The sequence below is a fragment of the Poeciliopsis prolifica genome, unplaced genomic scaffold (assembly GCF_027474105.1).
Source record: "Poeciliopsis prolifica strain line A6 unplaced genomic scaffold, Auburn_PproV2 SCAFFOLD013, whole genome shotgun sequence".
In the NCBI taxonomy this organism is placed as follows: domain Eukaryota; kingdom Metazoa; phylum Chordata; class Actinopteri; order Cyprinodontiformes; family Poeciliidae; genus Poeciliopsis; species Poeciliopsis prolifica.
Window position 1 is genome coordinate 7036149 of NW_026562388.1, and position 24117 is coordinate 7060265.

The 24117-nt window shown below is 36.2% G+C and overlaps 1 protein-coding gene across 2 annotated transcripts in view; it reads left to right on the forward strand.

The window, feature by feature from the left end:
* Positions 1 to 618: 618 nt before the first annotated feature.
* Positions 619 to 24117, forward strand: part of LOC129365143 (kinesin-like protein KIF6) — a 53467-nt gene continuing 29968 nt past the window's right edge. For both annotated transcript variants that reach the window (XM_055038104.1, XM_055038105.1), the window contains exons 1-11: positions 619 to 779; positions 2723 to 2832; positions 4442 to 4516; positions 8979 to 9126; positions 9586 to 9695; positions 11307 to 11436; positions 14822 to 15028; positions 15503 to 15646; positions 16161 to 16247; positions 20639 to 20742; positions 21955 to 22060. In XM_055038104.1, the coding sequence (XP_054894079.1) occupies positions 720 to 779; positions 2723 to 2832; positions 4442 to 4516; positions 8979 to 9126; positions 9586 to 9695; positions 11307 to 11436; positions 14822 to 15028; positions 15503 to 15646; positions 16161 to 16247; positions 20639 to 20742; positions 21955 to 22060 (1281 nt within the window). In that variant the 5' untranslated portion in view covers positions 619 to 719. The remainder of the gene's footprint in view (positions 780 to 2722; positions 2833 to 4441; positions 4517 to 8978; positions 9127 to 9585; positions 9696 to 11306; positions 11437 to 14821; positions 15029 to 15502; positions 15647 to 16160; positions 16248 to 20638; positions 20743 to 21954; positions 22061 to 24117) is intronic.

Consider the following 24117-nt stretch of genomic DNA (forward strand, 5'->3'; position numbering starts at 1 on the left):
TGGTGACCTTTTCATAAACATTAAATTCCAAGTTTTCTTTAACACCCCCCTGCCCCTCCCCACACATGCACATATATACATACATATATTACATACATTCATATATATTTCCATACATACTTTGCAAAGATGTTTCAACTTTTTTCTTTGATACAGCTTTTTGATGGAACCCTGAAAGTGGATAAGTAGGGAAAACAAGCTCAAAAATTACAAACATAATATTTGTAAATGTTAACATTGCCAAAGCAAAATATTTCATTTGACTAGGTCAATGGTTTCTGATACAGTCAAAATTCTGCTAATTTTAACTGTAAAGATCGAAATCAGCAGAAGTACACAGCTCAAATATATAACTGTGGGCATAACAAATCTAAAAGAAAAAAATCTGTTAAAAAAAGATAGATAGATAGATAGATAGATAGATAGATAGATAGATAGATAGATAGATAGATAGATAGATAGATAGATAGATAGATAGATAGATAGATAGATAGATAGATAGATAGATAGATAGATAGATAGATATGTATATTTGGTGTCACTTGTTGTTCACTGTGACGTTTTATGTCACGGTGAATCATCTTGTCGTTCAATAGACGATCTTTGAGGTGACCACCGTCACCTAGCAACTAGCTTGTTGCTGGTTGTGAAGGTTAGCTTCTGGGCTAGCCTCTAAACCTTTTGAGGATAGCCTAAAAAGTTTAGTTTTATAGTAGAAAATGGTCAAACAAACGATACAGATATACGGTCGAATTAAGCCCACGAATAAAACTGCGGCGGTAAGAGCACAATTCTCGGCATTCAGATGTATGTCATGGGAAATAGAAGTTATTTGGTGTTAAGATTAGATGAAGGAGAGGGCTACTGCCCGTGGCGTTTAGTATACACAGTCTAGTCTTTATTCAGAGAAGCTAGACTACGCATACGAAACACCAGGTGTCAAAATATGCAAATGTTTACATATATGTTTCATTTTCTTCTTAACAACGACACTTTTTTTTCCCACTGAATATTTTGTTACCTTGGTTTGTCAGTTGTAACTTTAACGATGATGGATCCTTTCCATAAGGTGTCCTAATAAATTATTCGGATGAACAGGAATCCACAAAAGGCTCACAGCCTTTCGAGCTCTGGCACACCTGGAAGGAATGAAGTTGTTTCAGATTGTTTTCAGTGACACATTTCATGGGCGCCTCTTGCTATAACTTGTCTGTTACGAAAACAGTTCAGGCTACAAAGTCAAAATTTTCTTGTCTTTTTTTGCTTTCTAAAACACAATTATTGTCGATGTGTTCTATGTAGTTATCAAATTTGAATGTTTTTATTTTATTGACTACAAATACAATGCAATACAGGTCCTCTTCTGGCAGCTTATGTTGCCTTATTACAAATGAAAGAAAATGACTTATTCTCCTTAGTAAAAAGTTGACTTCATAATATGAAAATTATTTACACTGCCTCTGACATATTTCTATTCTTTGATATGTTTGTACATTGTCAAACAAAACATTTTAACTTTTTTTTTTTTTAGATTTGTTATGCCCACAGATAGATATTTGAGCTGTGTACTTCTGCTAGTTTTGATTATTACAGTCTACAGCAAAATAAAACAAAATTATTTGTATCAGAAACTATTTATCTAGTCAAAAGAAATATTTTGCTTTGGCAATGTTAAAGCTTACATGTATATGGAAACATTATGTTTGTTTTCTCTACTTGTCCACTTTCAGGGTTCCACCAACAAGCTGTATCAAGGAAAAAAGTTTAAACATCTTTGCAAAATGACTAAAATCACTTTACAGTAAATTTTGTAAGAAGTTTAGGCTCCTGTGAGAACATTCGCTCCACATTTTGCATGTAAACATTGGTTCTCATAGGATGCAGAGCTAAAACTGTAATTTCATCTTATTGAAGCGCTTTTCTGAACAGAGCCCCTATTTTAAAAAAAAGTCCAACATAGTTTTGTAGTGCTTTAGTGTTACCTGACAATATCCACCAAAATGAAAGAGCACAGCTCCCTCCTAGGGGCTTTTTCAGGGTTTGGCACACATCTCTGGAAAAAACAGCGTTGATGAGGAGGGGAAAGCAGCAAACAGGGTGACAGTGGAAAACCAATCTAATCACTGGGACCATATCTGTTTTTTTTTTTATTCCTCCGGCCCTGGATAATGCTAATTACATCAGTGTCCATTGGAAACATATGCCAGAGGCTCAAAAACAGAGAACATGGGTGTTTAGAGCACTCCAGCCAAGCCCACGTAAATGGCCTCCAGTGTTAGAGCTCAGTCAATATTGGTTTAATGTTCTACAATTTTCTTTGTCTCCCTTGGGGCCTGCTTTGGCTTGAATCTGCAGAGCCTGCATTCTCGGTGCACTGATCCTGATTGCCTCTTTACTGCTGTTGCTTTCCACAGGATACTTGCACCATAAACTGCCATCTTTTCATTTCTGGGCTTTTTCAATGTTCAAACCACAAATGTCCAAACCTATATTTCTAACTAAAGATGATGTATAGACTTTATGTTGAAGTTGGACTGCAAGTATGACTCCTCATACAATTACGGCAAAAAATCTGTAAAATATATAGCAGACTAGTACATGAATGTTTATTTGACTGCTCTTACATGCTTCCTAAAATGTCATTTTATGGTACATTTTCTGCCTATGGTTGCCATTTTCAGAAGTTATCTGCCTATGTTTATGTTGCCTCTGGCTCCCTCAGGTGTACACTGTGAACCACCAGGAGGAAACAGGTGCCTCTCTGGAGTTTTTGGTGCCCAGGGACCTGGCTGATGGCATTGTTAATAACAAGAGGGAAAACTACAAGTTCAGGTACATTCATTTACATAAGTGTTTGTTGCAAAGAATAAATCAAAATACATATTTGCTTGTGTTTGTCAATGATACTTGGGAAGGCAAAGCATGTTTGTTTATATAGCACCATTTATGCACAAGCTAAGGCAAAGGCTTTCACTGAGAAATAAAAGAACAGGGACAATAGCATTGAAAAGAAATGACAAAAAAAGAGAACTGTTAAAAAATGTATGCATGACATTTAAAGAAAAACAATAAAATCCAAATTTTAGACATAATGAAAGTGAACTGACAAATTAATCTTCAATCTCTATTGAAAGGCTGCGGTAAATAACAATATCTAATCTAACTTGCTGTGAAATAAAGAATGTGGAAGAACTGCAACTTGTGACACATAAATGTGAAGTTGTGTATTGTCAGCATGTATGTGCAGGAAGACATAATGATTCTCCAGTTATCTGAGATAAAAGTAGAATAAGGATTCTGAATTATAGACGCCTGAAGAAGGAACCTTGGGGAACTCCACATGTGATCTTGTATAAAGTCATTGCTGTTTGGCCATGCAGAAAACTGAATGCAGCTTGTAATAAATTTATTTTTTCCATAATCAGTACAAAAAAAAAAAAAAAAAAAAAAAAAAACAAGGGCAAGTAATTAAATATTATTGAGAAATGCAGGTTAAGTCTACAAAATAATTAGCTACCTAAAATATTTCAGGTGAAACCCAGATAAAAAATGTTTTTCTGTAATACTTGTGAACACCAGGTGGAAGATTTAAAGTTATTACAGTTTCTCTCAGAGACACACAATTCAGTGATTGAAAATAATCAAGATGTAGTTACAATTCTGGAATCATTGAGGATGTAAGCAGATTACCAGAGACGGAGCTACATTCTGCTTGTGTTATCCTGGACAATGACATTAGAGTAAAGTATTTTTTTTTAATTAGGCTAACAGTGATTTTAACTAAGACTAATCTGTGACCAACCTAAGTATCAAATTTGTGCAAAAAAAAACAAAACAAACAAACAAAACATGATTAATTTTATGTATGAGGAACAAATATGCCAGATGATCTTAAGTGTAAAAAGCTACAACAAGGAAAGCTAACACTCAGACCTGGCTCATGTGGCTCCATTTGAACTGTTTCCCCATGAATAATTCATCCACAAGTCCTGTCAGTGAAGAGCCAGAACATCTGTTTAATGCTCAGCTGCAGCCTCAAATACCCTCTGTGCAGGGCCCATGCCACGCTTCCAAACCTTAAATTCACAGTTAGAAAGTCAGACAGAAGTGGACACTCAGAGCCTCTGAAAACCACATGGTCTTATAATAGCTTGCAGAGGTTCCCCTGTGCCCTTATAGCAATACAGTTTCCACTTTTAACAACCGTCCTTGGGTGGATTCTGTTCACATTTCTCTGCATCCTTCTGTGGGCTTAAACACGATGCAGCTTTGTTTGTTTTACAGAACAGAACCACTTAGATAATCCTCATCTATTTAAGACCGTAAATATTTAACAATCAGCTGTGGATATTCCAAATAAACTAATTTTTTTGGACTGTTCTTAGCCTGCTTCATTAAATGTGTCATAATAATACTGTGTTTTTTTCCCATTTTTCTCCAGGTTCCAAAAAGTGTATGAACAGCACATTAAACAAGATGTGATATTTGACGAAATTGCCAAACCAGTTGCAGAAAGGTAAAACAAATCTTTGATGTTTGCCTAAATTCTTATCTTTTTTGAAACTTTACATGACACAAGTGATAGAAAAGATCTTGTCTGTGCATTGTACACCCCCAGACTAATGTGAGGCCACACAGATTCAGCCAACCTTGTTGACAGGAAGTTAGTAAAGCTCAGTTTTCTTTAAGATGGAAATGGAGGGTGTCTGTGATGTTTGGCATGTTTTAAGCACTTAAACCACTAAGTGGACGGAGCTGGCAGGCAAGATGGCACACTGTGCCATCACGAGAGTGAAAGCGTTTTCAAGCCACAAAGCTGTAGTCTGTATTTAACACATAGGCTTACAGTAAATGTACACGTGAGATGAATATACTTCTTTGATGCTGTATTATTTTCTAATCTACCATCATAGTTTTTATTTTAGAAAAGGGAAGTGATGGGATAAACACAGTTTTGTTTGCCATATACTGATATGGTCTGTTGGTTGTTTTATTTAGAGCTTAGTTTTATTTCCTGGTTCTTTATTTTTAGTTGGCTCCAATTTTGGTTTCCTTATCGAACTTTTGTAACAGTCTTGTTTTACCTTCTGCTATATTCAAATTTGTCAGTTGTTTAAGCATCTATTTTTAATGTGTTATTATTTTTGCATAGTGCCTTATCATTACTCATGGCTCAATATAAGCTGCCATCTTCTATTCCATGGGGCCAAATGATGTGTTACCTAGATAATAGTCCTGGTAGTGCCTGTGTTTGTCCACTTTATTTACTTTAACATATTGTTTTTGTTATCCGGTTGGATTTTATCTTTCAGCAGCACTTTCAGTTTACTGTTTGTACATTAAACTAAGCTTAGTTTATATGTTATCTTAGCGTGTGCTTCCATCACCATTTGTATTGTATATAACTTTGTCCCTAAATCTGATTTAAAAACACAAGGACACAGAAATTCAGGCATTGTTACAATACATGTGAAAAAAGTCTACCCAAAAATAATCTTTTCATTAATGTAATCTCATACTAAACATGTTGAAACTATTAAACAACTGAGGTTGCAGTCGTTTACTAGAACCCGCTCCCTCATCTTCGTCACTCTTTCTAGCTTCTTCATCCCAAGCAACCAATCAATTGTTCAAATTCTTGCTGAAATCAATCAGCAATTCCCTCCACTTTTTTGTGCTCAGCCTTACTCGTTTATAGTTTGACTTACCTGGAATACGACATAAGATGACACTGCTGTTTGACCCAGTTACTTCTGAAAACATCCCCACTCTGCATTGATGATATTCTGTGAGAATGATTTATTAAATGTTTTTGTCTACACAGAATGAAAGCACAGTAGTTCATCTTTTTAAATAAATAATTTAAGTGGTTGTATTGTGTCAGTGACACTTTAAGTTTTACTTATGAAATAAGACAAGACAATCAGGGAAAGACTTGGAATTTTCTGAACTCAAATGTTTGTTGGTCAAGGTTCTTCCTTGCTTTGTCCCCAGCAAAACACGATGCAGCTTTGTTTGTTTTATCCAGTTGACTTAAGAAATCACTTAGTACAGATATTTGCTCTACCATCTTCTCCACATTCCACCCAACCGTCATTATTACTCTGGGACCTATTTGTGGAATCCCACAAGTACTTTGGATTTACTTAGCTATTTGGAGACATATAAACAATGGTTGACTAATTAGTCTGATGTGTCTGACCTTTAAGGTATTAAATTTCCATCCAAAGCTAGCAGTTTTAATGCTTCTCATTTTGGTGTGGCAGCTGGGATACATCAGCATAAAATCAGTAGTCACTGGCAGGCAGCATCTTTCCACGTTAATTAAAAACTTCTCATGTTCAAGTCTTTGAAATGAGCCTCCTGTCTGTAGTCTAATTACAGAGGCATGACCAGGCATGACCATCCTGTCTCCCTAATCAGACATATCTTAGTCCATCATTAGCTCCTTGTAGCCTCAAGAGAGATCCACGTAATACAAACTCTGAAAATTCCATGGCCAAAGAAGCTAGTTGTTCAGAGAATTGTTTTCCTAGAGTATTGATAGAAAGTTGAGAGAAAGGAAAAAGTGTGATTGAAATTGCGGTTAGCAACTGGGCTAACTGCTGACCTCGAGAGCATCATCAAGCAAAATTCATAAAGGATTTGGGTGAGTTTCATAATAGTTGAATTAATCAGTGCATCTACTGCCAGCATGAAGAGATGAATCCCACACATAGGCTATAAGCGTCTTATCTGGATTAAGGATAACAAGAAATGGACTGTTGGTCAGTGGTCCAAAGGCCTGTTTACAGAGAAAAGTAAAGCTTGCATTTTATTCGGAAATTAAGATCTCAGAGTTTGGAGGAAGAGTAGAGAGGGACAGAGTCCATCATGCGCTTGTCATGAGCCTTGCTTGTGTAGAGACTGTTGAACGTCAACTGCTTTTTTTGTTCCAGGGTTGCCCTGTATTTACCTCCATCCATATTCAACTCGAACTACCTCATCGTCCCTGACGAAAAAAAACAATTACACAGGATGACACTTTCAACACCCTCTTGTTTGGTGTGGGCATTGTGCTCAGGGTCATGTGCTGTTGTAGTTTTCTGCTGCATTTTGCCCTTGGCTTGAAAGCTACACATGTATTTGGGTCTCATCTCACAAATTACGTGAAATGTTAGCTTCTTCCATATGAGTCTATATTAGAAGAGAGTATAACGGACAGTAGTTGAATGTGAAATTCAAAAGAAGAAACCTGAAGTAATATGTTATTGTAGCCCATGTGTGGGATTCATCAAAGCAGCACCTATCATATGAATCTGATCGTTTGGGGTTGGTATTTTGCACACATGGACATTTTGGTTAGATATATTACGCAGCTCTGCGTAACCTCCTTTAAACTTATTTAGTATGAATTAAAATATTAAAAAATAAACCACATGACGTACAACTACTAATACTGCGCGTACTAAATTCCCCGCAGTACTAATTGGCCAAGCAATGTAACGTGGTCCTCTGCAGCAACAGATGGTCAAGCGGAGCATATCATCATGATTTTACACAAACGTGTCTTTGCCTCCACGGCAGAGGCTCCGCTGAATCCTTGAGACTGACTCATCGAACCCCTGGGGTTTGATCGAACCCAGGTTAAGAATCACTGCTCTATGTCCTTCACAGGAGAAATGATTTTGTGCTCAATTGTATCTGTACTAAGTGATTTCTTAAGTCAACTGGATTTTATTTTGGGGTATCAAAAAATTAGGAGGACTGAATACTGTTTTAATTATTTTAATTTGTAGGAAATTAGGAGAGCTATTTATTTTATTTTCTCTCCACAAATATGCAATTCACTTCTGTCTTGCTGTGGTGTAACATGAACCTCTCTGTTCGTGTCTCATGAAGTAGTTTAAAAGTTGTTGGTGAAGAGGAGCCAGTTTGATGATATTGGGCTGACAGCACAGACCAACTGTCTGTATTGTGTGATCCATTCCACAAGGCAGTGAGACCTGCAGCTGAAGTTCAGACATTTCTGTTCAGTAGCCAGGAAAGCTGAGGTGTAAACAGGAACAAGAGCTGGGAAACGCCCAAACCTCAGTGGCACGGCCCAGCCCGCATCATTAGTACTGACATTAAGCTAAACACTGAGCTTGCGTCTTTTCTCCCCACTGCCAATCACCATCATGACTCAGACTTGATTGTACTGATGCCCAATGGCCATCCAAGTGAGTGGATAGATGTTCTATTATAGCTGCCTGTTTTCCTGCACTGCTATTTCACGTATATGTGGAAGATATATGTGGTTGTCAAAAACAAAGTAGAGCAACAACTGCAGTTTTGACCACTTTTGATGTTTTAATCTCACATCTCACAATAGTTTTGTCATTTAAGAGAAAAACTGGTTTCAATCATTCTGTGCACGTGTAGAAGAGCAGCTTCATGCCAAACCCAAATACAGCAGTCCCAGCCTAGTTATGAAGGTTTGGGCTCCTTCTGTCAGTCATACTCCAAAGCACTCCATCCTCACCAGCAGATGTCTGCCGCCATTGGAGCTCTGAATTCACTGGCATGCTTTAATGTGGATTTTACGTGTCAGGTTTTATTCACAAAGACTCTTATTGGCTTTAGGTTAGTTTCAGAAATTAAAACAGAGATTGCTTATAGGGACTAACTTGCTAGTGAGAAAACTCTTCTGAAAATTATTGAACTAAAAGGAGGAAGTCCATAGAAGCAGATTCAGGATTTAGCTTGTCTTTTCTAGTTTTTTGTGTTAGATTAATGAAATATAACTTGCATACTTGAAGATGAATTCATGTATTTAGGATCAGATGTTTTAGTGATTAATAAAACCTTAGAAGTACTCATTTAATCACAACTTTTTGTTTGAAAAAATAGTTCTGCAACAGTTTTGTACATTTGCTCATATTCAAACTGAATGTAATAAATCTGCAGAAAAAAAATGCTTTGAAATTTTCTTGTTGCTCATGATCTGTTCTGTGCAGTGTATTGGCTGGCTACAATGGCACCATATTTGCTTATGGTCAGACGGGAAGTGGGAAAACATTCACCATCACGGGAGGAGCTGTGCGCTATGAAGATCGTGGTATTATACCTCGCACCCTGTCCTACCTGTATGAACGCTTGAACCAGGTCAGAGCAGGCACCTCTATTTTTTTTGTACAGATTCCCTAAATAATTTGGAAAGATGCATGGGTAGGCTTTCTAAAACCTAAAAGCTTTCTATAATTTAGAGGCTACTTTCTGTAATTTGTTTCGCAGAGATATCTTTCTAAAATGTTCATAAAATTTTCTGGAACTGATATGTAACTTTCTGGAACCTACTTTTTGGAACTTACGGGTTACTTTCTGGAACTTTCACAGTAGTTACAGGTTACTTTGAACCTAAATGTTACTTTTTGGAAGTTAAGGAAAGTACCCTGAGTTCCAGCATAATGTAAGCTTGACAAAAGTATTGATTGTTCTATGCATGAATACTTTTTTTTCTTGCTAAATGTAACAGATAAATAAATAGTAATAAATATAAATAGTAATAAAATCTGATGGCTTGTACTCCTACCCTGTCTCGATTTATATAATTTTGCTTCACAGGAGAGCAGTATGATGTACACTATGCACATCTCCTATCTTGAGATTTACAACGAGGTGGGATATGACCTTCTGAATTCCAAACACGAGGCGTCACGACTGGAGGACCTACCGTCAGTTTTTCTCTCAAATTTTTTTGTTTTCCTTTGTAAAACTGGAACCTAAAAATACATTGTTAGAGAAAAAAATAAGGCATATGAGTCAGGCTTTTAGACTTTACATTAACTCATACATGAGTTTCACTGTGATAGTATGTATTTTTCATGTACCACTTCATTTTAAGTCACTTCTGGACTTGAAGTCAAGGTTTTAGGTACCCACAAATCACAGTCTTCTGGAAATAGCCAGTGCCCGTTGTGAACCATGCTGTGGCCATACTTGCTGAATCATAAAGAGGCAGTGGCAGTGACAATTGCCCCATTTTACGTCTGTCTCCATCTTTCCTTCACTCCCAATAATGAATGGTCTCCTTTCTTTCTGAAATTTTTGTACTATTTGATATTGCTTTACATTTGACTTTCCATCTGTTTTCATTACGCACTCATCTTTCCATCATCTGGATTCTTAAAAGTCTGCAAATTACCCTCATTCATTCCATGTTTATATCATTTTTTCGCAAAAGCCCAATAATCAAATTATGTCTAAGGTTGGCTTGGTCGTTGCGGAAAATTAATCTGCCAGGACGCAGCTCTGAATGACAATAAGATTAATATTGTTTTATCAGACCACTTGAATTACCTACACATGTTAACATAATTATCTGCATGTGTTCTCCAATCATTCCTCCTGTTTGACAAGTCAGTCAAGTAGTTGCACTCTCACATCACCGGTGGCTGGATGGAAATTATGTGGTAGGATCACGGGAGTAATTTAGTCCCATCTGTGTTTCAAATCGCCTGATGTGGGCGAGAAACAATCACCTGTTTGTTTTTAAGATCTGGCCCTGTCTGTTATCAAGTTATGAACACCCAGATAGATAAATCACATGTGAGACAAGTCTGCAGGGCAGACTGTTTGGATTTGGTGCTGAGTGACGCCAAGGCCCTGGGAGGTAAATGGATGACATAATTGGCACATTTAACATTGTGCTTTTAGTTTTGTGTTAAATTTTGAAGTATGAAGTCATTCAATAAATGTGTGCAGCTCTGACATTTTTATTTAATATTCCAGGTTTAAAAAAATCTAGGAATCAATCCTACTAGTCTATCAAAAATAAAGAATTAACATTCTTTATTCAAAATAAAGAATTAACATTCTTTAATTTTTTGTAATCACATACAATGCCTTTCAAAAGTGTTCATATTTCTTGAACTGTATTTTTTTTCACATAAAAACTTCAATGTAATATTAGGATTTTATGTAGTTGTCAAAAACAAAGTAGAGCGTAATTTTAAAATGGCATAAAATACTTGTGATTTCCAAAATGTTTGTTATAGGGTCACCTGCAAAGCTTTTGAGTAGAGATAATACAATTTTTGCCCATTTGTTTTTCTAAAATAACTTTAAAAACAGATTGTTGTTTGGATTTAGTTGTGGTCTTTGACTAGGACATTTACCTCCAGCCATCTGGCTAACTTTGGCTATTTTCCCTCTCTCTGCTAAGAAATCATTGCCAGCTTTTGCTCATTATGTTTTATTCATGACTTCAGATTTTTATGATGCATGATGTAATCTATAATTGTCTTTTAAAAGTCTTTAAAAAACATTTTGCTATTTTTTGACAGGAAAGTGATAATTATGGAAGATACAGAACAGAACATCCATCTCAAGAATTTGTCTATGCAGCAGTCTGATAATGTAGAGGAGGCTCTCAATCTGCTTTTCCTGGGTGACACCAATCGTATGATTGCTGAAGTAAGAAAAAGGGAAACATACATACACACGCACACGCCTGCACACACACACAATTTATGCAGTGATCCTCGTCAAGACTAAACCGTAAGCAAAAATTCCGCTGGCCACTTTCAGGGTAAGTGGCATAAGGAATTATTGTTGTTGTTCCTAAAATGCAATATACATACTAAAAGCTACCTTACTACCCTTCTAAAACATAATTTTGGTCCACATTGGGCCTTTTTATCAGTTCCTTTTCCCAGTAAAACGCAGCTTTCTCTCTGTAATTTATGTTTATAATGTGGTGCCTTTTCTTCACTCGCCCAAGCTCCCCTCAGTGATGACAAGATGTGTGGTGGCTCAGCCTTAGTTTTTCAACATGACATTCATGAGGTTTTGGAGGAAAAAAGCTGATTTCACCTTGTTTACTCTTGTCACTGGTTTGCTGGCACTTTTACTGTCATTAAATAGATGACAGTAAAAGTGACCCAGATGATAAGGTTTCAGTCACAGACTGGTTGACATTGACGTCAATTTTTGATGTGGTCGGGATTCTTCCATGAAACAAAAGCATGACTCAGAAATGTGATAGAACCTTGGTTCTTTATTAAGGGGAAATGTAAACTGAGGGGCACGTGTTTGACTTAATGTAATCCATTTGTTCTGTTCCACCCAAATGACACCCTTCTGGGTTCAATTCTGTAAAACTAGAAGGGATATTTTATTGGAAACAGATTAAAAAACGGAAATGAGCTTTCCTTTGGGGAGACTCCACAATCGTCCACCTACATAGAGAGATTTACTTGCTTGTTTTCTCTGGAATTCCATCTCTAGAAGTCCCCCAGAGTTTGAAACAAAGAACCCTTAATATTGTTCATTTATCTCTGACAGAATCCCCCAAGAAGTTTGTTCTCCACAAAGAGCTTCAATAAAGTTAACAGCAATGCCTTCTTTCTTCTCATAATCCCATCCATGTGGATAAAAGATGACATCCATTCATGTAAAACTCAGAAGACCTAACCCTTCTGTCAATGTTTTGGGGGATTTTTTTTCTCCCATCTGTTTTTTTCTGACTTACTTTGTCATCCAAATGGTTTTCTCCCTGCAGTGAACCTGTAGGAATGGGTGCATTGCAGCTTGTCTAAATCTGAACTGCATACTTGTGTAACCTTTTTATGTGTTTCACTTTTAGTCACCAGAATGTCCTTTTGTGATGTTCCCTCCCAGCACTGTGTGTGGTCAGAAAAGCCTGTGGTGCAAACAGAGCAGTATGACTGCAATGCAGTGTGAATTTATGATTGTAGTTTATAGCTTGTAAAATTATAGTTGTATGACACCTTCGGCATCGTCTTAGGTTTTATGCTTTACTACTCTTGCATACCATCCTTATACTAGAATCCTATCATCTCTAGTAATATGAAAATTAGACTATTATAGTGCACACTCTCATCCATTATGGACAATGCAATCCTATTGATAGTGTCTTGTTATTAACCATCATTATCTTGGTGAAAAGAACACAACAGTTAGAGATCGGAGCAAATGGTGAGACCTGCAGAAAACAGCTGGTAGATGTGAGACTATTAACTGTTGAATGCAAAAAGACATATTTTATCTGCTTAATTTTGCTTGGTTACACATTTAAGCAGTTAAAGATTATGTGCAATCCACTCTTCAAACCTTTGCTAAAAATCCCAAAATATATTTTTTTTGTTTCTGTTATTTTTAATTGTTTGTGTTACTTTCAAAATATGGTGAACAATTCAGACATACAACTTTAACATAATCTACATTAAAGTGTAGATTATGCGGCGACGCACAGCAGAGGGAAAATTAATATCGCAATAATTTAAAAACTTCAATAAATTACAAAAACTGGACTAACTGCCTCTGTTTGTTTGTAATTAAATCATCAAAATAGGATGAAATATTTCACAAAGTACAGGAGCCATCAATGGTTAAATTTGAATAAACCAATATAAAAGTATGAAATTGGCTAATATAAAAGATACATTTGTTTAGTTCTTTCTTTCATCTTGACAGAACTGACATGAACCAAACTGTTTATAGATTTATGTCTAGGGAGAATACATATTTTCCTTATCAAAACAACAGTAATTTTCCCATCTTTGATTTAAGCCATATTTTATAGAAATTGGGTTAGAAATAAGGGCACTACTACTATTTTTGTGACAGATTCCTGCTCATCCAACATTGGAACAGTATGGCTTTGTGTTCATGATTCAATGTATTGATGCACAGGAGCACGCCACTAGATGCAACGGTTCATAGGCGATGTCCAAACCTATAATGTATATCAGTGGATAAATCCTACAATCGCTAAAATCGAACGCTACTCCCTTTTTGTTTATATTTTGTGGTCCTCTTCATTCTTCAGAGGTTTAGTGTTGTTTCCTTCAGTAGTTTTTGGTGCAGATCCTCCACAGGCGAAAGGGGGAACAGATTTTTTAATTAGTTTGGATCGTTGGACACAGTATGATGTGACTGTTTATAGATATCTTAATATAGACATATATTTATCCTTCAGTTTTAAAAAACATTTTTTCATGGTTTTAGATGGAAATCAACATGGCCTTTTAGTGCTTTTTAACAGGATTTTTCTTTTCAGCTCAAATGAAACAATCATGGTAATCCACAGAGGTCTAGTGGTGCACAAACTAAAATTATTTATGAAGAATTTCTCTCTGTCCCTGTTCATGACCTTACAGTCATGCCTTTTAAATACAGAAAAGGATCCTATTCTAAACTCCAAAGGCTGTCTCACATTTCTTTAGGGATACACTCTGGACAAGTGCAGAGTGAGGGAATTTGGTCTGAGGAAAGGGAGGACATCTGCAGGTTAAGATAGAGAAATGTCTGTCATTACCTTCTGTGACCCTAACAAGCAGGTGTTGGCACATTTACGTCAACTACTTATGGCTAAGGGAAACCTTTTTTCCAAATTAAGGGGCCTGAGATGTCATGTGTAAATTTATCAAATATTTTTTAACAGAGAAAGAAAAAGGTTTTTCTTCTGCAATGTCTTTCTTAATCACATCATAATAACATAAATCTAGAGGCATGTGCTTTTCCATTTAATTTGTTGAAGTGGCTCAGGATAAGAAAATACAATGTAGTGTAGATTCCATCTGTTTTCCCTCTTAGTGTGGGTCTCGGGAGTCGCTCATCCTCTTTTGGTTAAAGATGTTTTCATGTAGAAAGTGAGTCATACTCTATTTCTGTCTCTCTCCTAAGACCATCCATAAGCCACCATTATCTGTGTACATTGTGTTGGTCCACATGTTTGCAGCTTTCCTGTTAGCTAAGAGGGACAAACAAGATCTATCAAAACTAACCTAAATGCCCTCTAATGTATCTTTTTGTTCTTGGTTCTTGTCTTTCTCAGACCCCCATGAATCAGGCCTCCACTCGTTCGCACTGTGTTTTCACCATACATCTGTGTAGGCGTGAACCCGGCTCAGCTACCCTGTGCCGATCCAAACTGCACTTGGTGGACCTGGCCGGGTCGGATCGAGTCAGTAAGACGGGCCTGGATGGGCAGTTACTCACTGAGGCCAAGTACATCAACCTGTCACTCCACTATCTAGAGCAGGTATACTCATCTTTATTTAAAGATTGTCCTGATTTTTAACAATTTTTTCATCTCATCAGGAAGTAGTTTGTTAGTAATAAGGAGCAACAACAATAAATTATGAAAAACAGGTTTTAAGTTGTGTTTACAGAATAAAAAGGGGCAAAATATGACCTAAAACATTGCATCATAATATCAAAATGTTCTGATAACACTATTCCTGTCATGCAACCACTTATTCCATCTGGTGCTTTTTTGGAAATCATCTACATATTTCTAATTGTTTAAGCAAATTAAGTTGTTGGATTGTGTTGCAAACTGAAATAATCGATGTGTGTTTCTGCAAAGAAGCATTTGAAGGGAAAGTAAAAACTATTTCTGTTTCCTGACTGTTTTTGTACCTATTTTTAGATTGTCTAACCTTTTTCTGATTGACTGATTGTAAACACTCCTGTGTATCATAGAAGTGGTTCATTTTCTGGGTCCTGTCCTCAGGTGATAATAGCATTGTCAGAGAAGAATCGTTCCCATATTCCATACAGAAACTCCATGTTAACATCAGTGCTAAGGGACAGCCTTGGCGGCAACTGTATGACCACCATGATCGCCAACATGGCGGTCGACAAACGGAATCTAGATGTAAGTATCGGCATCCATAACCCTGTTTGGATACCATATTCTGTTAAACCATTAAAAAATTGTAAAAATGTTAGTAGGTAGAAAGAAATAGGAAGAAAAATAAGAAATCAAAGTGTTTTCTGATGTCCAAGTTGATTTTGAAATGCCAGAATGCTCATGTGCCTCCAGTCACACCAAATATTTAGGTTCATCACAAGTATTTCGAAAAATGTTTGGTATATGTAGAAAAAAAAAATTCAACAGCACAATGCGAGTAATTTTTGTTTTTAACACCTTACATAGACAATGCTTCACAAAGTTCTTTTTTAAAGAAAAAAAATAATCAAAATTACAGCTAAGAGATGTGTGCAAAAGAATATCGTCAGCAAGATTTTATGCCAGGCAGCTCACTACGGAAGATTGAGCTTATTTTGAAAAAGTTATTATTATCAAATCATTACATGAGTGTTTTTATTGTCTCCCTTATTGTCCTCCGGAGAAACAGCGACTGATTGTTAAAATTGTTTTTGTTCAGGAGTCAATCTCTACTTGCCGCTTTGCTCAGCGAGTGGCTCTCATCAAGAACGAGGCCAAACTGAACGAAGAATTGGATCCTGCATTGGTGAGACTTTCAGAATCATGTTGCACTTTGCTTGAAACAACACGTCAGCTAGCCCACCAACGACACAATCTTGGCCATTCTAAAGTGGGTCGTCAAAGCTTTGACATTATCTCTAATTTAGTTATAAAAACTAAATGTTTGATTTTGGAATGAAATTATATTTCCAGTGTTAGTCACTTTCACAGCAGGGATTTTCACATCTTAGACCACATGAATATCTATCTAGCTTATGGTATTTAGACAGCTCACATGTCGTGTTTGCATTTTTGTCTATCCTGTTCACTTTTAACAAATTGTTGTTTCGCATATTTTATACAAATACATTACATTTTTTAGAGGAAACATTTCAGTAGGAAAATGTGTATATATTTATCTGCCAAGTATTATGGAAAAGATCATCGACTGGATTTAAGTGACTAACCAGCCCCTTTAAAGTTCCATGACAATGTCACAGCTTTAGTTTTTCTTTGCAATTTTTGATTTATTTTTTTTTATGTGCCTATAACTTTGCATCCTTATGCTCTTTGTATTTAACTTTATCAGGTTTATTTAGTCCCTCTTGAAAGGTTTGGAAAATAATTAACTTGATTTTGGTATTTTCTAGTTCTGAATAAATATGAGAAAAAGAAAGTGAAAGTCTTCCTGCCCTACTGTCAACATGATAAACAATACAGTATATTAAAAAAATGTTATTCCAACCCAAATTATGCTCATTTTTAAATACGACACACATAGAAGTGAGCTATCAATTCACCTTCCCTGGTTCCCTGTAGAACATCTTATATGTAACACATAAGTGTTGTGGGATAATCTAAAATTCATACTCAGATTTTGTATTTATACTTACGCAATGCCTTTCAAAATTAGGAACTTTGAGTTTGGAGATGTAAAAAACTGGGTTCTGCAACAGGTGGATATGGAGCAACAAGTTGCTTTTTCAAGCTTTCGCAATAGGTCTTTCTTTGGCTAGTAACAATAAGGAACGAGATAATGTAGTGAGATATAGAAATACTAATTTTTTTTAATAGCTACAATAAGTTTTGAAATATTTTCATAAAATTCCAACAGTAGAGCAATACTAATAGTACAAGTAATAATTCTTGAGATGATAAAAAACAGTTGGGTTTCATCACATCTTTAGTTCCCTACTAAAGGTAACGTCTTAACTTACTTAATCTAAAACTAGATTTTTTTTTTTTTTTAAGTAGCAAATTTTCTGTGTTGTATCAAAAATATACATTTGCAGCTATAATTGAGTAACTGTAGCTGGACTGACTCCTCTGATTGCGAAGTTGTAAACCTTTAATTTAGAAATGTAAATGTGAAAAATGTCCTGTTTTATACAACACAGTTTTTGACATGCTGAGTGTAATTTACATTCTTTCCCTTGTGAACATGTATCATAAACGTTATGGTGCTGGAGTGTAGCTGAAAGTCAACATGGTGTTGAAATGTCCCTCTGAAGGGATCAGTTCTGAGTCTTCACAGCTGCGTCCACGTCCTCTGCTTCCACTCAGATCTTCCTCAGAATCAACTGCTACTGTAATCCTGCTGCTAAGATTTGGCTGTCCACTTGCAAACCCTTGAGAGGTATTTTTATAAGAGTCTGCGGCTGGCCCCAGTAATTGTGACAGCGTCTGGCTGCTCCCATTTGGGTCTGACAGAGTTACAGCTTCAGGCAAACTCAACCTCCTTCCTCTGTTTATAAGTTTTATCTTGTCTTTTGCTTTTTCTCTCCTGTTGCTGCCTGCTTACCATCTCTACAAGAAAAAGTGTGAGAAGGAATAAAGCAAAGCCTGGAGTGTATTTTATCATTTATAAAAATGTAATTTATTGAGGTTCGGGATGTCACTTTACACGACAGCCTATTGGAGAGCTGTTAATCTCCTATTGGACTTGCTTATTGTGGTAACTGATTTGAAAAGCTGCAGTTTTCACATCACTATTATATTTGCCACATTGCCTAATTAATGCTATGCTGCAGCCAGGATACTAAATGGATTTCTGAAAAGCAGGAAACCAACCAGACCAGACAAAATATTTAGCAAGTCTTTCATGAAAATGGGAAAGAATGAGGTGTTGAAAGTGACCTGTGCTTATAATGAAGTCTGCTGCAGTGACCTGACCATATTAGGGTGTAATTTTCTCTAAGGGCACAAAGGTCAGTTGTAGACCAAATGCTGGTTTTTGTTTGCCAGTGGAGATTTTCTGCAGTCATTTGCTCTTTTAAGATGCCTCCACAACTTATTGTTGCATTTATTTTGTGTACCTTAGACAGACGACTCCAATTAGTAGATACCTGTGACTCAAACAGAAATTTCCTCTCACTAACCAACACGAGAGTTTCAGAAAGTGGGTGCAACATCTCCTCATGTGTTTGGAGAAAGTTCAGTCAAATGTTTCTGCTGTTGGAAGCAATGAGTGCAGTCCACATGTAGCTGGTAATAGGAAATTGTGCCTCCTTTCCCCTCATAAAAAGAGGCCCCTGTAATAGCAACATGTTTGGGAGTGGGATGCTGTATACATGCATTTAAAGTGAAACCTGTGGTTATACTGCAATGCTTACAGTTTATTGTGGGTGGTTTGCGTGTACAAGAGGAGGAGGTGTATTCTAAAGTAAGCACTGTGTTAATGTTTTACATGTAATTGTGTAACGACATAGTTTGAATTTTAGGTGATGGCAGAGCTGTTCCAAAATTGCACATTTACAGTACCTAGCAACTGTAATAACACTCTTTGCACTTTTCCACATCTTTTTTAGATTTTATGAACCAAAAGTTTTTATTTTTTAGATTTTATGTAAATGATCAACACAAAGTGAGGCATAAATTTACAGAATATATATAAAAAAAGCATACACTCTTTCTAAACTCAAAACTTGTGGCATGTATTTGACTTTTTTTGACAGTTCGGATGAATAATTTTGTCTTGGTGAATTGTGCCTTACTACTTCAATTTGCATACCAATAATTGAGCATGCCTGACAGAGATGTTTAATGTCTGAGCAAAGGTGACTTTATTTACCAATTAGGTGACCTATGAAAGTAATTGCTTGCACTGGACTAAAATGATTTAGTCCATCTTGAACCCAGGATTTCTTGCACTCTTTGGACTGCCATTTTTTTTAGAAAGGCCTTTGTGCATTTAGAATACATTATTTTACATGTTCCAGACCTAGACTAAAGATGATTGAAGAACATGCTTGCCACACAGTGATATTTTTTTTTTTTTTTTTGACAAGACAAAATGTGAAAAAGTTCTAAAGCCTATTTTTGCAAGGCTCTGTACATCTTCTGATATTGTCATTACAGTGTGCTGCATTGGTGCCCTAACATGAGTTTGTACAAGAAAAACCCAAAACTACCTCATCATTTTTATGGCCTAAGTCATTTTTTAGCCTTAGAATATGTAAGTCTGCCTTGGTACTGTGGTGCCCGTGTGGGATTTTTTGCTCTGAAATAGACTACACCATCCCGCTGACCAACAGCCAGCGGTCAGATTTTTAAGGATGCAGCTGGGAGAATTACCATCAGAGCAGTGGTTCTAACAAAAAGAGCCAGGGAGCGGCTCTGGTGAAGGAACGGTCAAGCCATGATATTCAGTGTTGAAACATACGATATGGGGTGGATTAGGAACATAATCATTGTTGAGTGAAATGGCACCCACTCAAAAACCTCAGCATAGCTGTGTTTTCGTTCTGTAGCATCCTGAATCAACAGTATCTGGGCATTTTGCTCGTTTTAGATCAGCTAAAATTACCACTGTTTACTTTCGTTAGATCACTTAGTCTGACCTTTGACCTTGTATTAGCTATTACTTAAACTAACCTAGTTAGAATTTGAGGAACACTGCTGAGTTAGTGATACACAGTTGGTATCTTCTGTTAAAGATACCAACTATCCACAGGAAGAGGACAGTTGATGGTAAAAGAGGACTGACATTAACCAAAATGTTTCTTCTGACTAGAAAAATTACTGGAATTTTGAAGTGGTCTAGCTAAAGTCCTAGCTGATAGCTATAAGCATACCAAGCATTTGATGTATAAAAAAACTCAAAACTTTTCTTTCCGCTTTTTATTTATTAATTACTTTTTCTATCACATAAAATTAATACTAAAAACGGAAATAGAATTGTATTTGCAATGTGACCAAAATATTCAAACAGAGCTGGAAAAGTCGAGCATTTCTCTGGCTGTGTTGCGTTGCTTTTTGCCCTCAGGACATCTGATGTGAATCCTCAAACTAATGCTGTAGCTTCTGTTGACACACCATGAACTCTATGTTGTATTCTTTGGATTATAGTAAAAGGCCAAATAAACAGGACAGGATCTCTTCATTTGTGGACTTCGATTTTCCTCTCTTATTGTGTGTCAAACCTCTTGCATCTTTCAGCTCATTGCACGTTTGAGAAGAGAGATCCAGTTCCTGAACGAAGAGCTGGCAATTGTGACAGGAGAGCAGAGACAGGAGCAGCTAACTGAAGAGGAGATACAAAAGTATGCTTTCTCTGATTTTCAAAAATGTCATTGTTGTTTTTCTTTTCCAAAAAGCACCAAAAATTTAACAAAACAAGCATTAAAATAAAGCAAACCAAATAATATGTATCTTGTCTGTGAAACAAAAAACATATAATTATCTATTCTGGTTAATATCATAAAAAAACTGAGTGTCCAAATATTAACTCTGCATTTTTAGTTTACTTTTATTTAGATATCAAAATGCCTCAGGTGTTCTGTGAAACAATCAGACATCTTAGTCCTAAATGTCTGGAATTTTCTATTTCAAAATTTGGGAATTGCAAATACCTGAACAGCCAAACAGGATTTATAAGAATGTAAGAATATAGGATCCATTAGGCTACTGCTTTTACTGATAGATATTCATCAGGACTTAATTTAGATTTCATCAACTTAAACATATCTGGTTGTCTTGGGCGAGACCACAGGTTTCATTAAAGACTTGGAAAATTTCCCCTTCAGTAGCCTCTTTCACAAAAATAAAGGAGATTAGATTGAAGTTTATGTACATTTTTGATAGACCTAGTGCATAGATGTGAATGTAAAGGAAAAGGATACATGACTCTTGAAAGTTTTGTAAATAAATCTTAAGGGCTTGCATTTGTAAGCAGTTCATAAGTAAAACCCACTGCAACCAAATGCCCACATTGTTAATCACTTAAATAATTTACACACTTAAATTGTTTGTAACGTAAAACTTAATTATATTAGGAGTACTTTTTTATTTGTTGTTTTTATAAAATAATTGTGCATGACATCAAGAAATTTTCAGAAAACTAAAATCACAAACTCTCGAAGGCCAGCATGTTTGTGTTAAGCCCTCCATCATATAAACCTGGCCTGTTTCTAAGCTGGACATGTAACAGAAAATCAAGAACCGCACATTGTCATGCCTGCATTTGATCCGTCTGGATGGATGCTTTCTGGTCTTTTCTAGTGGCTTCATCTGCATGTTGGGATGCAGTGTTTGGACTATCATTTAGCGATAGTTTATCAACAGGTCGCTCCAGTGGAGCTGAAACTCACGTTGATGTAAATAGTTTTCTTTGACGAGACCCACATTTTAAACTGCCCGGATGAAGCCATTAAGCATTTGGGAGCCTGTTCAGGGAATGTGATGGAAGATTATAACATGAATTTTGGCATTGCTAAAAGTAAGTCTGTGTTTATTTTTGTATCTTGGCTTTTTAGGTTGGACGAGTTAGTCAAAGCCTTTCTGAATGATCCAGATCCAGATGTGACTCTCTCCCTGGGACCTGACATGAGAAAGATACAGCACTGTTTCTTCCTGATGAAGGTAAAATGATCAGTACTGCCTCTGTTTGTGAAGTGACTGCAGAAATGTGTTTTGTATAACCTGCCTTTTGCTTCTGCTAATTTTATTTATGAAATATTGCCTCCTTTTTTTAGTTTTCTGTCTTGCCACTGTGGCACATGATTCACATCCTATGACAATTTCAGCTAGTTCATTTGTTAATTTTTTCATATTTCTATGAGAAAGTTATTGCTCTTAACATAACTCGTACAGTTACGTAAAAAAACACAATGGATCTGATCATCGTGTCTTACTATTATCCAAATATGGATCTATGAGACAGTTTTAAAAATAACGAAAGTTTCATTTTTTTTTTACTTTTTTCACAAGTATTACAGTGTTGCATATTTTTTTTTTTTGGTGTTTTTTTCATCTAAGATATAAATCAGTAAATATAAACTCAAGCTCAAAAACAAGTAAATTATCAGTTATTTAGAAGAACATATATGTCATGAATTATTGTCCATGATGGTTTTTACACTAAACAGTAAATTTGATATGTTTCATGAAGCTCTTTTGTTATGGTATCTGGACAAAATGATTGAGTGCAAATGTCAGTTTTTTTGGTTTTTTTGGACACCATTTTACAAACAGAAAGTGTATTGTTGCTGCTGCTTCTACTGCTGCTCCAAATGGCCAAGAAAAAAACTTATCCAATACTCACTCTGGTTTGGTTGGAGCCGAAGCATCCACCAGATGCAGTGCCAGATCTCATGTAGTTGTCTGTTTATATTCCCTACAGCTTGTTATGATGCACAAACTCTATCTCCTGTTCAGTTTACATTCCTGCAAGTAACACCTCAGTTTGGTTCCAAGAAACCTGTTGAAATGTGTCTGGTTTAAATTCCATTTCCTTCTTCTTTGGTCCTGACATAGGATTCTGATTCTCAACTTGTCCTTGTTTCAGGGTGAACTCTGATGTGCAGTGTTTTTTTTTTTTTCTTTTTCATGATTGTTTGTGTTGACAATCACAGTGAACTACAGTTCCATAAATTTGCCAATCCAGTTGAGCTTCATGAGGTTTTATGAGCCTCCCAAAAGTATTCACAGCCCAAGAAATATTTCACATGTTGTCATGCTAAAGCCGCAAGCTTTAGTATAGTTTATTGGAATTTTATATAACTGAACATAAAATACAACATAACGTGGAAGAAAAAAGGCTTTTTTTTCCTATTAAAATTCTGAACTTCCTAATCTCTTGCCCTCCACAAATCTTGTTGAAATTGTTGAAAAACCTAGTGTGTTCAATCATGCATGGAGTGCTCCCAGCAAATATCTGTGAGAAAGTACTCTACTAACTTATATGAGGCATATAGGAAAGGAACCTGGCACCTGGTGGTGGCAGCATCATCCTTTTGAGGATGCTTGACAAAGTCAGCAAGTACAGAGGGGATTCAAAAGAAGATCTCCTCAATTCCGGAATAAAATCTGTTTGAGGCTACAAGACTTCAGAGTTTGGTGGAAGTTCACCTCACTGTGGGAAAAAAAAATCCTAAACATCCTACCAGAGCTACAATAAAACGATTTATGTCAAAGCATATGCATATGTTTGAAATTAATTTGGGAATACATGGTGCTGAGCGCTAATTGTTTCTACCCTTCTCGGCATTTTATCCTCACACTTTTCGGTAACAAATTAAAACACGTACCTATTTTATACAAGCACAGATTCACACTTAGACACCTTGATAAATAACCAAAAACGCTTAAGATCAAACAGACACATGTTCTTACTTCAATATTTGTGGCCTGTCTTTTTTGTTTCCAGATGCAGCTTTGGTTTAATAACGTCAGTAATACAGTTAGAATCTTCTTTGTTGAGCAAAGCTCCTCTGTCACATGAAAGCAACCTGCTTCTGCATATGACATATATAAAATCTATACTTCAATAGAGTCTCCGTCTGGAGTTTGGGGTATTTCCACATCCAAGTGGATGTGATTTTTAATGTCATGAATTCTGGTCTGCAAAGTGATATGCATTTAAAAATAGAGCAATACTTTTTCAATACACTATAATTTTTAAAGACAGTATATTTAGG